The 14,640-nt window shown below is 42.9% G+C and overlaps 2 protein-coding genes across 2 annotated transcripts in view; one reads left to right on the forward strand and one right to left on the reverse strand.

The window, feature by feature from the left end:
* gng8 (guanine nucleotide binding protein (G protein), gamma 8) overlaps positions 1-14,640 on the forward strand; it is a 757,718-nt gene that overhangs the window by 41,954 nt on the left and 701,124 nt on the right. The gene's annotated exons all lie outside the window — the stretch shown is intronic.
* brwd3 (bromodomain and WD repeat domain containing 3) lies at positions 461-12,875 on the reverse strand. Its single transcript, XM_037268928.1, has 40 exons — positions 12,686-12,875; positions 12,477-12,535; positions 12,335-12,364; positions 12,091-12,150; positions 11,460-11,610; positions 11,229-11,327; positions 10,642-10,802; positions 10,323-10,544; positions 10,143-10,243; positions 9,997-10,067; positions 9,803-9,903; positions 9,684-9,724; positions 9,465-9,569; positions 9,233-9,383; positions 9,023-9,157; positions 8,781-8,909; positions 8,399-8,624; positions 8,173-8,304; positions 7,899-8,076; positions 7,721-7,814; positions 7,466-7,627; positions 7,307-7,383; positions 7,040-7,238; positions 6,814-6,924; positions 6,459-6,566; positions 6,176-6,300; positions 6,012-6,094; positions 5,814-5,925; positions 5,661-5,722; positions 5,358-5,513; positions 5,155-5,275; positions 4,965-5,090; positions 4,726-4,798; positions 4,594-4,647; positions 4,355-4,492; positions 4,067-4,219; positions 3,832-3,989; positions 3,477-3,565; positions 2,877-3,038; positions 461-2,332 (listed from the first exon to the last, which is right to left on the reverse strand). Exons 1-40 carry the CDS (start codon positions 12,717-12,719, stop codon positions 1,578-1,580), a joined length of 5,304 nt encoding a protein of 1,767 aa, XP_037124823.1. The 5' UTR covers positions 12,720-12,875; the 3' UTR covers positions 461-1,577.

The raw sequence follows: 14,640 nt of genomic DNA on the forward strand, positions 1-14,640 counted from the left end.
ACAGGTGTGGCACAGCCCCGTGCGTCACAGCTCAGCCTTGTTTGCGCCTGCTCTGACTCAGCCCGCCTTTCAACGCATTAATGCACTCTGCCAAAGCCGAACATTCAGACAGACAGATGTAACAGTCCTTGTTCAGCTGAAACTTTAGAGGCCTTGCCTTAGACGCATGCATAACAAGGTTGCTGGGAAATAGGAATCAAATTTATACGTACATTTCCTTACGATGTGAACGTTTTAAAAGCAGGGCACTTGTGTCATCACTGAGGCTTCGTCACGCTGCTGGATTGCTTGTAAAATAATTCTTTGCGAAAATGCAAACACCTTTCAATCTAAAATAGAAAAATAATTTGTTGCCCAGTTGGTTGTGATCCAATAAATATATTAGCAATTGGCACACACAAAAATTAAAAGGAAGTCCGGCAAGAATAATAAAAATGGCATCAATAGAGAACAAAAACCATTGTAATATGTTTTTCACTTTAATTAGAAAAAATTTGAACAATGTGTATAAAAAAAAAAAATTCACAAAGTTTAGTTCTTCCACCCACGGTAGAATGATACACATCGACTGTTTTGATGCTTAAGAGATCAGATGTTAAAGATAATCATTTTGTTCACACGGATTAATGCTTCTGCTTACAGTACCCAATTATGTTCTCCGTAAAAGGAAAAAAAAAAAACTTGTTCAGAGTTGTCTGATTTGATTTCCCACCGCATGATGGCACAACGTAAACAGTGGACACATTGCAAATCCAGTTAGACAAATAAGAACTAATTATTAGCTACATACCCAAAAGATGAGAAATAGGGTGCTCAAGCAATTCGTACACAATTTTCAACCTATTACCTTTCTCTATTATCATCATTGCTAAGCTGCCACATGGAGAAGATAAACTGTGCAAAATATGTCATGTTCCTCAATGCATGACACAGCAACCAAAGTCAAATAGAATCAAAAACTATCACCGTGAAAGATGGTTGGGATACAAAGTCAGCCTTCATAACGGCATCTATCTAGGAACAATAAGATGCATATTAAAAACAAACTTAAAAAAAAAAAAACACAATGTCATTAAAGGGAAGGAAGGGAAGACGTCTTATGTACAGTTTGCGGAAATCGTGAGGCAGCTGGATGACTGAATCATTCTCTCTGGTTTCATGAAAGGTCAAGAAAAACAACCAGCTAGTTAAAAGGTTATCCAGACGGCAGGAGGGACTGGGAAGAAACGAGCACCATGTTTTCACATCCCTGCTTCCTTCTTTTCTTTGGTGGCCAGTGACGAGACAAGCAGCAGGGAGGACGAGTGTTGAAGGCGTGATGAGGAGGAGATGAAGAGGAGTGGTAAGGCCGAGGTGATGAGTCGCAGGTAAGGAGAAGGGCCAAGATGACCAGCAGCGATTGGCCGGGGTGACAAAAACCCCATGGCGACATATTGGTAGCACCATCGTAAAAAGTGAGAAACCCCCCCCAAACACCGTCGGTTATTTATACATACTATATATTTATTATTTACACACCTGTACAAAAGAGAAAGAAAAAAAAATCCCTGCAGTGTAGTTGCTAGTGTTCTTGAGGTTCAGTGGCCCCAGCCCATGAGGTGGCTGACGCGGGCTTTCTCAGTCATGCGGCGCACCCGTCCCGAACGCGACCTGCCCAGGTTGAGGGGGTCGTCATCCTTGGAGCTTTGAGCGTCGTCTTCCGACTCGTCCCGGTACGTGACTGTCCTGCGGCCTTGCCGGCGAGTGTTCACCTGATGAGGCTTGTTGTACGGGCTGCTTGCTGAGCCTTTGGCAGCGGCTTCAAACGACGCTGTTGTTGACGTGCTATCATCTTCCCCCTCTTCATCTGCTTCCTCCTCTTCCAGCTCCTCCTCTTCTTCCTCGTCTTCCTGTACCCCATGACTTATATTTCCTGCTATTTGCTGCTGCCCCTCCTCCTCCTCATCATCTTCTTCCTCCTCCTCCTCCTCTTCTTCTTCTTCCTCCTCCTCCTCCTCCTCCTCAGGCTGCTGCACCCGTGCTTTCTTAGCACCCTTCATTATGTCCTCTCCTGCTTTAAATTTCCGCTTCCCTGAGGTGACCGTCTTGTCCTTCAAAGAGATCCGCAGCGACAGACTGGGTGCTTTGCTGTAGTCGTGATCGCCGCCTTCCACGTAGTTCTCCGCCTCGCAGTCCGAGCTGCTCTCACTGTCGGATGAAGAGGAGGAGGAGGAAGACGACGGCGACGACGTGGAAGACGACTCGGACGAGGAACTGTTGGACTCGTCGTCAGTCTGAGCTACGGCCGTGCCATGCTGCGGCTTGGAGACGCGTCTCGGCTGCAGCTGGAGTCCTAATACACACAGTGCTGCGTTGTCAAGAGTCGACGCCGAGACTATCAACAATGGACGACCACTGTGTTCACTCGCCATACAATCACCCATGTTAACCGTGACTGAGTCTATTTTGAAATCTACTATTGAAGAACCACAGTGTGTCTGTTTCAAACGACTTGAAAAATGTACAAAATTCATCTAACGATGGATTGTGATACTGTACCCAAAGCAGGTATATACACTTCTTAAATTATAACTCTACATATTATGTGTAAAAACTAAAATATTTTCATGATTTGTATTGTTTAATTCATATTGAGTAACAGAAATACATTCGTGTAATGTTTGTCACAATATTTCTACTGAGTCCCATACTAGTCAATTATGTCATAACGGTTTTTATATTATTATGTCATAGTAACATTGTGTTATGAGGTTTTGTATTTATTACTATTCAATGACATCTAGGAAATAAAGAAATCAGTCGGTTCTCCAGCCTTGCTGGGTCCATCCAAAACATCCACTCATTAAATTGCCTTGCCAAATGAATGTCGTATCTACCTGACTTCCTGGTCGGAGTTGCTTGGTTGCGCTTGGTTCGGTGCAGCTGTTGGTTTCCGTTGTCGCTGCTTGTCCCTGAACTTGGAGAGGAAGGCTGAACATCGCAATCCTCCTCCTCCTCTTCCTCTTCCTCTTGCTGTGCTACATTTCTGCTTTGTTGAGCTAAAGAAACACAATTGTCAATCAGCACAATGAAATATATTGCATTTGATCAAAAGTCACAAGTCATCCAATTCTTCTTGTAAATCCATCCAGTTTCTATAATCCATCCAGTTTCTATAATCCTTGTCCTCACGACCCTCACTAGTGTCGCAGATGAATTACCTTTAGGGGAAAGATGAGGAACAGTATTGTATTGATCCCATCCTAATGTCAAGGTACAAGTAGGTAGTGATTCACAAATACTGTAGTGTAGATGCTTTAATGAACCAAACATGTATGTTTTGGAATTTAGAAGGAAGCCAGAGGGCTGACAGAATTCCACACTGAAGTCCGGAGCCGAGATTCAAATCCCCTAATTTTAGAATTCTGAGGCAGACGTGCTAAGCACTCACGCATCGTGCGACCCTGTTTGTAAATACAATAAAACTGAATTTATACCTCTATGTGGTCTCTGAGAGCGATTCTTCATTGAGGTCTTGGATTTTTTGGAGTGTGACGCCGTATCGGACTTGTGCTTCTTTTTAGAGCTGGACATGTGCAAACAAAAAACAAGGTAACATTTAGAGAACTCAGTTGGAACCAAACTGTGACAAATATAAGACTGAGAAAAATCTTAACGGTTGAAATGTTATTTTTAAATGACCCAAACTTCAGTATGCAAGTGAAAAAAGGTGCTTTGTCAAGTTTGATTCGAGTTTGATTTTTTTTCCCGACACGATGTAAAACAGCAATTAACATTTATATTAAACACTTAGCTGTGAATATGTGCATATTGAGAGGAGGCTAACTGTACCTCATCGTTGGCGAGCTACCTCCGTTGTGCAACTGATTCCTATAAGTCTCTCTTTGACGAGCCCGCCGTTCATTCTGAATGGCTGACTTGTGATCAGAGATGATGGAGATGATGCTCTTTTCAAAAAAGGCCAACAAGCTGAGTGTCATTGTGTAGATCTAAACAGAAAAGACAGAATATTCAGGATGTCAGACTTGACGCAGTGTCTATGGTGGAAGCAACTTTAGTGCCATACCTGGGATTTCTTGTTTGGTGTGTACGCTTTGGAGTTGCTAAAAATGAGGCGGACATCTTTGGCGAACTCCATTGGGTTCTCATAATTCCCGGCGATCAGCGTCTCTGACACAGTACCCAGATCCATGGGTGTGTCAATGATGTCTCGATAGTCCTGAACAAAAGCAGGACAGAGATTAGTACAGTTCAGTTTGTCGACAGTGTAACATTTTAAGATGTTATCTCTATGAGCATGATGTAAAGTAGTGTTTATCTGGATGAACCAGATGTTCTTGTTGATTATTTTTACCGGATACTCAAAGAGATCAACCGGTTGCCTGAACGGCTGAGAATCATGGGAGGAGATCATTTTACGCAGCAGCTCTCGACATTGGCCTCGCCATGCTCTGACGTCCAAGACCACCCCGCGCTTGTTTGAGTTACTTTCCTGGAAGTCAGAAAAGAGCCCACTGTGACAGATTCTAGGAATATAGATGGTGTGTAAGGATTAAGATAAATTGCTGTGACAGGCGCCGCTGCGTCTCTCACCCAATGTCCTGAAGATGTCCCCGGAGTGTCTGAGTCCACATCCACCTCTCTTGTCTGCAGGGGAGCCAATAAAAGCCCCAATTAAAATTGAAACACAAAATAAAAAATTTGACACTCGTGCAACCGTCTTACCTCGTCTTCTCCACTGCTGAGCTCAGATTTCAGTCTATGATAAAGGTTCAAAATATCTGTACAGCTTTGGTCTCTGGAATCAAGAAAGAGGTAAATGGTTAAGCCAATATCAGGTCAATTAATTAAATCATTTGGCCACATACAAAAAAAAAAAAGTTGTCAACTCTGTGTACTATCAATTTCTTCTGTTGTTAGTTTGGGTAGCAAACAAGCAAGGCAAACTCATGTTAATGCTATACCCGATGAAGTGGAGAAGAACGTCTGTCACCACTTTGGCCGCAGCGACAATTGGGCTCTGGGGTTCGTTGAACGTGCGGGCGTTGTGTTCAATGTAGCGTACCTCCCACATTAGAGCAGAGATCCGCCTGAAATTGAAAAATTACGTAAGCACGGTTGAATCGGAGTTTGGCTGAGTGTGCTCCGCCCAACCTGTAGAAATGGTTCTCCAGGCGTTTGTGGATTGTGCTGAAGTCCGTGGGGTAGGCCACCACAGTGCAGTACAGAGGGTACTCTTCAAGGTTTACAGGCGAAGCAAAGGGCTTAGCTACATCTGTGGAAAGAGATCAAACATTACCACACGTTGAAAGTTGATATCCTGCGTTATAATTAATCCACCAACTTGTAATACTGACCAAGTGTAAGCAGCTGATTAATGCCATGGATGATTCTGGTGCACTCTTCATCCCGTGTATGCGCCCCCCACTCTCCTTCCTGAGGCTTGTAAAGCAGCGCTTCGAGCTCCTCCTCTGCCACCTCCACGCCGCCACCCACCTGGTCGGGTAATAAAGCTGAAGGGCACAAAGTGTCAAAAAGATTGTGGTCGTGTGAGCCTGACTGAACAGAGATTCATCAAACAAAGAAATATGTGCCTCGGCTCAGTAGGGTTGGAAACATTGGCTTGATTAGATAAATCTATTTTCTTTAATACTACTAACCTTCCTCGGGAATAGGTTCCATGTCCCAAGGACTCAATTTCTCCTGCTCACCATTGTCCCACCTAACAACACATAAAACATATTTGACTGAAATAAAAAAACATCTCTATTGTGTTGGGAGAAAAATATAAGCCACAATATAGAAGCCCTTACTTGACTGCAAAACACTGAAACAGGCTGTCTGGATAATCCAACTGCAAAGGCTCCTGGTCCTCCACCAAGCCAAACCACCAAGCGTCATCGATGATGCTGCGGAATCTCATGCCTGTAGTAAGCAAAAGAGAAAAAAAATGTTCATCAACAGCTCCACGTATATGAACTCACCCAAAGGAGAGCTGCACACTGTCTTACCTGGCTGCCAGTTGTGATCTTTGGCCTCATTGTAGAACTGCTGTAGTACAAGGAAATCTATGACATCAGGCATGTCGTGGTATCTTTGAAGGAAAAACAAATGAAAGACTGAATACAAGATTTGAGTTATTGGGATTCATAACTGAGCTTGTATGAAGACACACTTTAGGGAGAATGAGTCATTAGTCATCTTTCCTGAAACTGGGTCTAAGAAAGCCAGTTTGAGGCAGCAGAGAGTCGGCGGTCCCACTTCATATTTAATTCCGACGACCTTCACAGATTCCTGGTCCTGTATTGGGTCACAAGTAGATAGACAAAGAAACTAGATCAATTAATTGCTAGAGCTGGTTGTGGCAACCAGTGTAGCACACAATATTTCAATTAAAAGAAATAAAATAAGGCCTTCTTTCAAAGCACAATATCAATTTGTTCAATGGGGAGTCTCACCCTGAGTTGGAGTTTGTTCCATGGTTGTTTCTGAGGGTTGATACTGTAGGCTTTGGCCCTACGGACCGCCCGAACATAGGCCTGGTGGCCCTGTTTGAAGTAGATGAGCTGAAGGATGACAAAAGTGAGATCGTCAACCAAAGGAAAAGCGATACAAACTGCAGATTGCCAATATTTTGTGTGTTTAACATCTTTTTGGATGGGAGACTCAATTTGACCGTTTTTCCAATTTTATTTCATTCCAGATATAACAGTCAATGTTTAACTTTTTTATCAGCAGACTTAGTGAAACAGTGCAATCCAAATAGAAGTCATTTGTGTACTATGTAAATTAAAGGAAAAAGCGCGCTTCTACCTCATCTCCCATTTGTGGAACAAATGGTGAGCGATGTGGGATGGTCTCCATTATCCATGAGGGTGGCATCCACGCCAATGCATCAAGTCCTCCCAGAGAGGTTGGGGGTTTCTGAGAATATAAACCGTGTTAAGGTATAGGCGAGACAAAGAACATTGATACTGGACAGATATCAAGCAAAGTTCTCCACAGATGGCAACAGTTGCTGGAGGCGGGCGCAACTCACCTGTTTGGTCTCTTTGGGTTTTTTCTTCTTCTCTTTGCTTTCCCTTTTCTTTTCCTCCTTTGCATTCTCATTACCTTCCTCCTCCTCCTCGGAGCTGCTGTAACCCGAGGGGTGGAGGAGCCTCCTGGTTGATCGCTTAGGGGGCTGGAGGTTAATCCCAGCATCGGCAGTCCAATCAGAGTACTCACTGGAGGAATCACTGGAAGCGAAGGACAGTGTGTTCGGTAGATAGTAAGAAATGGATCAGCATCAGTCAAAAATGCTCACCTGGAGCTGCTCTCACTCTGCCACTGTGCTTCACTTTCAGATGACACACTGCTGGCCTCCCCATGCTCTGCTCCCTGCTAAAATCACAAAGCATCATCACTTTATCATTTTGAAAGAAGACATAATTTAATTTTTTTGGATGCAAGAAAGAGGACCAACTTCTTTTTCACTGTCAGAGTCCGCAGGGCTGCCAGAAGTACGTTCGGGACCACTCCGGTTCCGTGGACGGCGTACTTGAGCTGAGCGTGTTTCATAAGTATGCCGCTGCTGTTTTTTCTTGGTCGGCCGTAAGGAGCGCAAGCGTGTGTTCAGGGGCTCTGTCTATAAAGCGCAGAAAAAAATACATGTTGACCTCAGGGAGTAATATTTTGTGTTTGGAGTAAAACCAATTGTGGGTTAGTCTGTAAGACAAACCTTGGGTGGACATGTCATTGCTTTCTTTCTCCTTTCCGCATTGTATAGAAAACATTCCCGTTCACTCTTGGCTTGCCTGCTTTCCTCCATAACACTAAAGGGAAAAAAAATCATCATAATTAAAGTTGCCACTCTTTTTTTGTGCAAAATTGGATGAAATTCCTTTCGGCTGTCTCACATAAATATTCCTTGTGGCAATTCATTGACCACGACTCTGCGGCTCCAGGCCAACAAGTCTCTCTCGGTGGCCACTTGACTGCGCAGGACATTATGCTGCATTTGCCACACGCCGTCCACCTGCCCACTCCTGCGAGCACCCACATCTGGAGAAGAGTCTACCACCTCCACATCATCACCTGCCAAACAAAATTCAAACGATATGATATAAACTCGTGAAATGGTACACTGCATAACAGAAACCACATAGTGGTAATTACGGCAATGAGACAAACCTTCTGTTTCATCGGCCTGGGGTTCTGCATTCTGATGATCATCCTGCAACTGCCTGATGAGGTTATCCAGAATGTTTTCTCCATTTTCTGCATTTTGCTGGCCAAGAACTTGCTCGACCAATTCGCCTTCATCTTCAAGTACAAAATTAAATTCTCTCAGTTTTACTGCCAGAGATTATTAAAATAGTGCATATCTGACAAACTGGTAAAAGAAGGCATGCATTACTGTTAGTCATGTATCCAAGTTGAGGTATTAGCTGATCGTCTTTGCAGTTTTCTCTTCCCGGTACCAGGCGCTGATCGCACGTAGGGTGTGGATTTCCGTCGACATCCACTAGGAAAGGTGGAGGCATAAGGTGGGGGGCTTGCTGCGTCTGCTCATCCAGGACGTAGTTGTTTGCGTCTCGGATAAGAGGCCGGTAATCCGTGTGGAAGAACATCTGGTCAGGAATCTGGAGGGGATGAAAACGGCATTAGTGTTTTTAAAGGGCGTTCAAAAGCAGCTGTATCTTTGGTGGGACTTGGAATTTTTGTGATTCAACAAAATTGGGCAACAACTGCAATGGTGAGAAGAATGGGTGACGTATGAAACCACAACAATCCGGTACCTTCTCATACGGTGTGCTGCAACCGAAGCCAAAGATAAGCAAATGGCCATGTGAGTCAGTGCAGGCAAAATTCTGACCATCAGATGAGAACTTGCAGTCATAAATAGCCCCATGACCTTGACCTTCAATCTGGTGAAAAAAATAGAGATATGTACAGCGTATATTTTTTCATAAACTGAGAAATAGCATCAATAAATCTACAATAAATCACTCAAACAATCAAGCCATCGTTGCTGGATTACCATGTTGAAGAAATTGCGAATCTTCAATCCCTTGCTCAAATCCCAAATGTAAACATTGCCATCGTGGCCGGCTGACAACATGATGCGCGGGTCAAATGGATGCGCCTCCAGCACAAACACCTCATCGTCATGACCCTGGAACAGAAAGTTGCGTCTCATGATTTTGTTCTCACATGCCTCGTGTCTAAAATTCCCACTTAAAGCACTCACACATAAAACATGAAGCAGCTCTCCGGAAGTTGCATTCCACACTTTAAGCTGATAGTTTGACACGGCTGTGATGACGGTGTGATCAGCGCGGTCCCAAGCTACCATGGTCACAATCAGCTTGGTTTTGTCATCTCCATTGACGACAGAGCTCCTGCAAGGAAAATGTTTGCATGCATCACGCAACACTGAGTGACATGGTATGCATAATCCCAGCATGGGCACAAAGTTTTACCCTGGAAGCTTGGCAGCCATGTCTAAAGCGATGCTCTTCCACTCTTGTTGTTGGTAATGCCAAATCCTTGCTGTGCCATCACGACTTCCACTCACGAACCTGAGGCTGCACACATGTATGCGTTAGAACCCCCCCCCAAAAAAAAGTAACATAACATGTCAAAGCAAAAGAAATCGTGTCTTTTCTGGCAGTTTATATAAACAACCAACAGATTCTTACCTGTCACCATTATTGCAAAACTGGACTACCATAACTTTATCCTACAAAACCAAAATGGTGACATGTTAACGCGTTGTCCAATGATCAAGCAATGGAATCATGTAGCTTTGGTTTCTTACCGTGTGAGCGTCCAACTCCGAGACTTTCATGGGGGTCTCAGCACCAAGGTAGTAAACCCTGACCATGTGATCGCTTCCACCCGTAGCCATGAACATTCCACCTGTCAACAAAAAAACACATTTTCCACAACTCCAACATCAGCTTCAAAGGCGCGTCTGCGAATGGTCACTTTTTCGTAGGCAGGTACACTTACCACCACTGAAGGAAGAACTAGAGACCTGCACCCCTGGACGTGACCGCTCGACAAATTTAACTGGCTGCTCACTGTGGATTGTACACACACATTTCCACTCAAAACTCGGATTGCTGCCATTTTTGGCAGTTGTCTCTAATACTTACTCAAATTTCATGCTGACAGAGTGCCACTTCCAGAAACACACCATGCCATCAGCACCTGTAGAGGACAGGAAGCGCGTCGCACCCCTGGCTGAAGGGCAGAACTAAAAGAAAAATGTTGGTTGGCTGCGATGCATTTTTTTTTTTCCTTCCAATTGTCACAGGCACGCACTTTGGACTCACCTGAATCGATGTGATTGAGGCAGCGTGCGCTTGCAGCACAGTGATTGGCGCACAGGTTCGCAAGCACCACACTCTGATGATTTTGTCACAGCTTGCCGAGGCAAGGAGAGAGTTCTCGTAGTTGACGGCCATATCGCAGATCTCAGCTGCGTGGCCACGAAGCGTTGCCAGGAGCCGGCCATCATCTGTCGCCCAGATTTTCACAAGGCAGTCATCTGAACCCTAAAATGACATGACATTTGCCAGGAATGCGATAGTTAATTTCCGCAGACAATCATTTCATCAAGTTTTTTTTTTTAGTAACATGTATATGACTTACTGTAAAAATTCGTCGACCGGTACGATCAAAGGCTACGCAGTAGACTGCAGATAGGTGGCCCAAGATACGTTTGTGTATCCTCATGTGTTGGTAAGTGAAAGATGGCAGCACCTGTCCAAAACGAACTGTGCCAGTGGTTTGCCGAGCATCCATGGTGGATACTTGAAATAAAGAATACACAAATGAGTTGCAGCATGTTGTTGCAGGACTTAAGAAAATTTCCAAGCGCCACCAAAACTACTCACATCAGGAATCATAAAAACATCAAAGCACATTCTTCATGTTATACAACATTTCTGCCACTCTTCCAACTAACGCCAACACTTTTATTTTGGTCAAAAATGATACTGATGTTTCAAACTAAACCTATCACAAAGCCAGTTTAGTACTAAACAGATTTACATTGCTCAGATAATGCCATGTCAGAAAATCTGGCGATTTAATGCCAAGTAGATTTGCGCTCTAGAAATAGATAATCCAGTCAAATCCTAAGAACATTAGAATGCAAAACAAAACAATGCTTAATTATATTGTGGTTAAGCATGATGAGCAGCTCCAGAAAAATAGGTTTGGGCAGTCATACACACCAACATTGGTGGAATATCCATTGTTGACTGGGGGTTCTGGTGGACGTCCTCTGTGAAGCGCAGCAACAGATGAGCCACTGCATACTTTGTGACTGCAACCTAAATTGAACAGATTTGAGTTATAGAAATTGGACATTATAATGAGTACACTCCAAATTACACCAATGCGAACGATTTTTTTTACAAGCACACCTGTCTGTGCAATGTCCATAAAATCAGAACGATAATTACTTTTGGTGGTACGAAGCAAAGACTGTCTTCCCAGGCCCAGAAGCGTTTGGACACCAGGAACACTTGGTGGGATCTCCTTCTCTATGAGTGGGCCTATCCGCTTACAAACACGCAGTAGATAGTCTGAAGGAATGTGCTCATTCAAAATCATCTGCAAGAAGACAAATTTTTCCCTTGTTACAAATCATATTGTGTAACCCTGGATATAATCATTGTATTGATGTCGGTGCATATTCATTTCTTTATTTATGTATAGAACGAGTCTTCCTCTTCCGTGCTTTAGCCTAGATACAACACTGTTTTAAGAGAGGCTTGTAAACGTCACTCCCCCTCTTCCAGTTGGCTCTACATTTCTCAGCCAGAACGTTATTGGCTCTGAGGCTTTAGTGACAGCTACGTTCAACCAATCATGTCTCGGAAGAGTCCACCCCCCGACACAATAGCAAGCCATAGCTATTAATCAGCTGTCCGTTACTAAAATAAATGTACAAATCTAAATAACTTTCCAAATTAGACCGATGTAACACGTTTGCACGGTAGACTAAATAACAATAGCATCACGTATGTTTGCGATTAAAAATGTATTTTTTTCAATACGAATAAAAAAAAGATGTTTAAATCATTCACTCACCCAATCTTGGAAGGTCCGTTTATATTTATTTCCGTCCCAAGTCCATCGTTGTGGGATCAACTAAAGTTAAAACAATTTGTTAGGAGACAGCGTGAGGACAACGGCCTTCGTTCTAGACTCTTCGTTCCTTTGTGGGACTTCAGGGAGAAAATAGCTGAACTATAACCGACAAAACGATCAAATAGGAGGGAAGGATCGGAGATCCCGAACAAAATAAAAGGCAGAAAGTCGGTGCTGAACCTACCTCATACTCCTCCAGCTCTTCGACCAGAATCTAACAACGGGCACACACGGATACATCGTTAGCCGCTACCGCTTTGCTAGCCAATTTAATTCGGACAAATTGCACGACCGTTAACGGTAAATTGTGTGTCTTGTCGAGTTACCTTGGCTGATTTTTGACAAGGTCCAGATTGCAGAAATCTGGCAATGAGGTAATACAATTCTGAAAAATAGAGAGCTATGTGTTAGCCTGCGCTGTTACCGTTGAGCCGCGCTAATGCTAAGGCAGATTTGTCTCGCACTCTGTTACTTAGCTCGCTAACTCAAAATTTCCAATTTTTCCAAATGTAATGAGTAAGTGAGTGGCACTCACCGCATTCCGCCTGTGAAAACTGTGTTCCTGCCATGGCTCGAAGGGGGCAGGCGGCATTAAAATTAACTGATGTTTTGGATCGCTAATTAGCCGCCGGGCTAGCTAGTAGCTTGTAGTGTGTAGCTAAAGAGGCTAACGGTAGTGAGTGGCCTCTTTCAAGTTGCTCCCTGAGCCAGCACCCGGGCCTTTGTGCTGGCGCTCTCTAGTGACGGCCAAGCGACATTGCACATTTGAAGATCATGACGACCAGGGACATTATCAAAGATATTGAAATATTATATAATTTAGCCTTTGTTTTATAAATATATTAAGGCAGGGGAAGCACCTTGAACGAAAATACGAGGTTTGCATGTTGACATTTTACTTGGGCCAAACCAATAATTGTTTTTGAGGCTAATATTTGGCAGAAAGAAATATGACCGATTAATCAGCTGATAATGATGAACCGATTAATGGTTAAAGATTACATAAATAAATTTAAATATTGCCTCAGCACTCTTATTGCTTTAAGCGAGCCTTACTGAGGTCACATCCATTATGGTGTGTTATAGCTGTCAGGCGAATTGACCGTTTAGGGTTGTGGTTATGTGAACATAACACCCTCTCTCTTCAGTGGACATAAAAAGGAAACTGTCTTGAATAGCACAGTGTGCTGCTGGTAATTGTGCTGGAGAGTGTATGTACTCACCAGCCACATCATTAGAAAACTCCAAACCTCCCTCCACACTCACCGGTGCAGCCAGAACTGCTCTGACATGTCAAAGCACGTACGCCTGAAGACCTCTCTAAGTGTCAGTTGGTATCTGGCACAGAGACGCGAGCGAAGACCTTCTGTGGATCAGCTCTGTTTTCCTAGAATGTTCCTCCGATTCCAGATTGGATTTCAGTGAGAGGCAAAGTCCACACCTTGTTATGATCCTCAAAGCATTCCAGAGTTATTTTTTACAATGTGCCACTTGTTCATACACATGAGCTGTAGGCTGTGTATGTCAATTCAGTGAAGTGCAGTTTCATAGAACAGCAGACTGATTCTACTCATATGTCCTTGAGTGCATAGTGGTGGAAAAAGTGTCACCACTAAAGTAAACAACATACGTGCTGATGGTTATCAGTGAAAGATATCTTAATTTATCCTGCTATCGCTGTTATATGGTCAATTGTAGGCACTACTGGTGAGTGTCCCTTGTGCAGGAAACAACACTCTAATAAACTTCAATGCACTGTGTGATGTGTTTTTTCCATTAATCTGTTAGTGTAGCTTATATGTGAACAAATGGACTCTGCATGCCCATTAAAAAGACTGAGTGCTTCTGTAGGTGCACACTGGCACCAGAATATTTCTATTTCATTAGATATAGGTGTTTTTATGCATGAGCACAATTTTCTTGGAGATACTGTAATGTGGCATTATATCAATGTCACTAGTAATTGGAAATATTACGGACATGGAAACTTAATTAAGCCCATTTTGTTTTGTGATTGTGTTTTAGTTTATTCATAATTCAAATGTACCCGAATACAATTTATGAATGAAATAGTTAATTGATTCACTTCTGTATAGGTGTAGAAAACATTCATATTTTGTTGTTATTGTATTTTTATTTTCATTTGGAAAAGGAACCAATAAAAATGCCTGATAAATAATGTATTAGTGTTTTTTTTTTTAATGATACCACATTTTTTATTATATGTATTGGTATTATTACAATGGTTGCACCTGCTCGCACACAATTTTGGAAAAAGAAACCAATAAAAGTGCTTGTTAAATTTCCATTTATTTTTTTCAACTATATTTTTACTTAATTTAAATGTCGATTATATTATGGTGTTTCTTGAGCTTTCTTTTTTAAGTGACTTGGTACGTTTTGCACAACAATTGCGGTATAGAAAATATGTGAACAAAATAACAAATGGAAACCGCACACTCTTACGCGCGCACACGCACACAAATGCCC

The sequence above is a fragment of the Syngnathus acus genome, chromosome 14 (assembly GCF_901709675.1).
Source record: "Syngnathus acus chromosome 14, fSynAcu1.2, whole genome shotgun sequence".
Classification (NCBI taxonomy): domain Eukaryota; kingdom Metazoa; phylum Chordata; class Actinopteri; order Syngnathiformes; family Syngnathidae; genus Syngnathus; species Syngnathus acus.